At 40.1% G+C, this 1,409-nt stretch overlaps 1 gene segment (V, D, J or C); it reads left to right on the top strand.

Moving 5' to 3' along the window:
- Nucleotides 1-371: 371 nt before the first annotated feature.
- Nucleotides 372-925, top strand: LOC503101 (Ig heavy chain V region 108A-like). The segment is given in 2 exon segments: nucleotides 372-476; nucleotides 560-925. Coding segments are annotated over 2 exon segments (375 nt in total).
- Nucleotides 926-1,409: the final 484 nt, after the last annotated feature.

Here is a 1,409-nt window from a genome sequence, read left to right as displayed (position 1 = left end):
CTAAAAAGTATAGCCATTTTCAGAGTTTTCCATCATTTTCATCATCATCACAAAACCATCTGTAGAGCAATCTGATGATATTTTGCCACAGTGAAGCAACAGAATCATGGCAAATATCTTTGGAGAGTTTAGACCATAGAGTTACATCCACAGAATCTGCTCAGAGTGGAAGTGTATGGGATGCATTTTGTTAGAGAGGATTAGGACTTGTACCTGAGTACCTGAGCATCCTGTGGCCTGACCCATGTGTCTTTTAATTCCTTCTCCTCCAATTCTTCTCCAGCTGGACTAGGTTATTATGTAAAATATCTCATGCTCATTAATATGCAAATTACCTGAGTCTACAGCCGTAAATACAGGGAAGCCACACACTGAAAACAACCTGTGATCAGTGTCCTCTCCACGATCCCTGAACACGCGGACTCTAACCATGGAATGGAGCTTGGTCTTTCCCTTTCTTCTGTCCATAACTGCTGGTAAGGGGCTCACAATTTCCAAATTTGAAGAAAAGACAGGGTCTGAGGTGACAATAATATCCATTTTGCCTTTCTCTGAACAGGTGTCCACTCTGAGGTAAAGCTGCAGCAGTCTGGAGATGAGCTGGTGAGGCCTGGGGCTTCAGTAAAGATGTCCTGCAAGGCTTCTGGGTACACTTTCACTGACTATGCTATGCACTGGGTAAAGCAGAGCCCTGGACAGGGCCTGGAATGGATTGGAACTATTATTCCTCTAATTGATACTACTAGCTATAATCAGAAGTTTAAGGGCAAGGCAACACTGACTGCAGACAAATCCTCCAACACAGCCTACATGGAACTCAGCAGATTGACATCTGAGGACTCTGCAGTCTATTACTGTGCAAGACACAGTGTTCTAACCACATCCTGAATGCATCAAAAACTGAAGGAGCAGCAAGCTTCCATGAGACTGAGATGAGATAAAAGACTAATCTTTAGACATGCTCAGGGACAGTAATGTTGAATGTCCATTTATTGTCTCCTCCTCATAGTCCTGTATTGCCCTTGTTATCTTTATAATGAATCATCTTTATAATGCTTCTTGGATAACCCTATAATTCACCATACCTTGTGAATCACTTCACCAGTTATCACTTCTATTGGCATGTTTCCTACTCAATAAAACAATAAAAAGTGAAAAGTGTGGTGATACATGTTAAAAATATCACTGGATCCTGAGAGACCAGTATTTGTAATTGTTAAAAATAATGTATAATAAAAATTTGACCTATAAAATTTAATATAGGCAAGCAAAAACTCTTTCATAGTCTCAGTGACCTCAGGTGTGTTGTTATCTCTTGCTGTGTGTTCCAGCAGAATTCTAGTCTCTTAGAATGTAAGGAATATTTATGAGAATGCACAGGTATGCAAATTTAATTCCTGTACAATGCT

The sequence above is a fragment of the Rattus norvegicus genome, chromosome 6 (assembly GCF_036323735.1).
Source record: "Rattus norvegicus strain BN/NHsdMcwi chromosome 6, GRCr8, whole genome shotgun sequence".
NCBI classification, from domain to species: Eukaryota; Metazoa; Chordata; class Mammalia; order Rodentia; family Muridae; genus Rattus; species Rattus norvegicus.
This window is presented reverse-complemented; position numbering and strand designations above follow the sequence as displayed.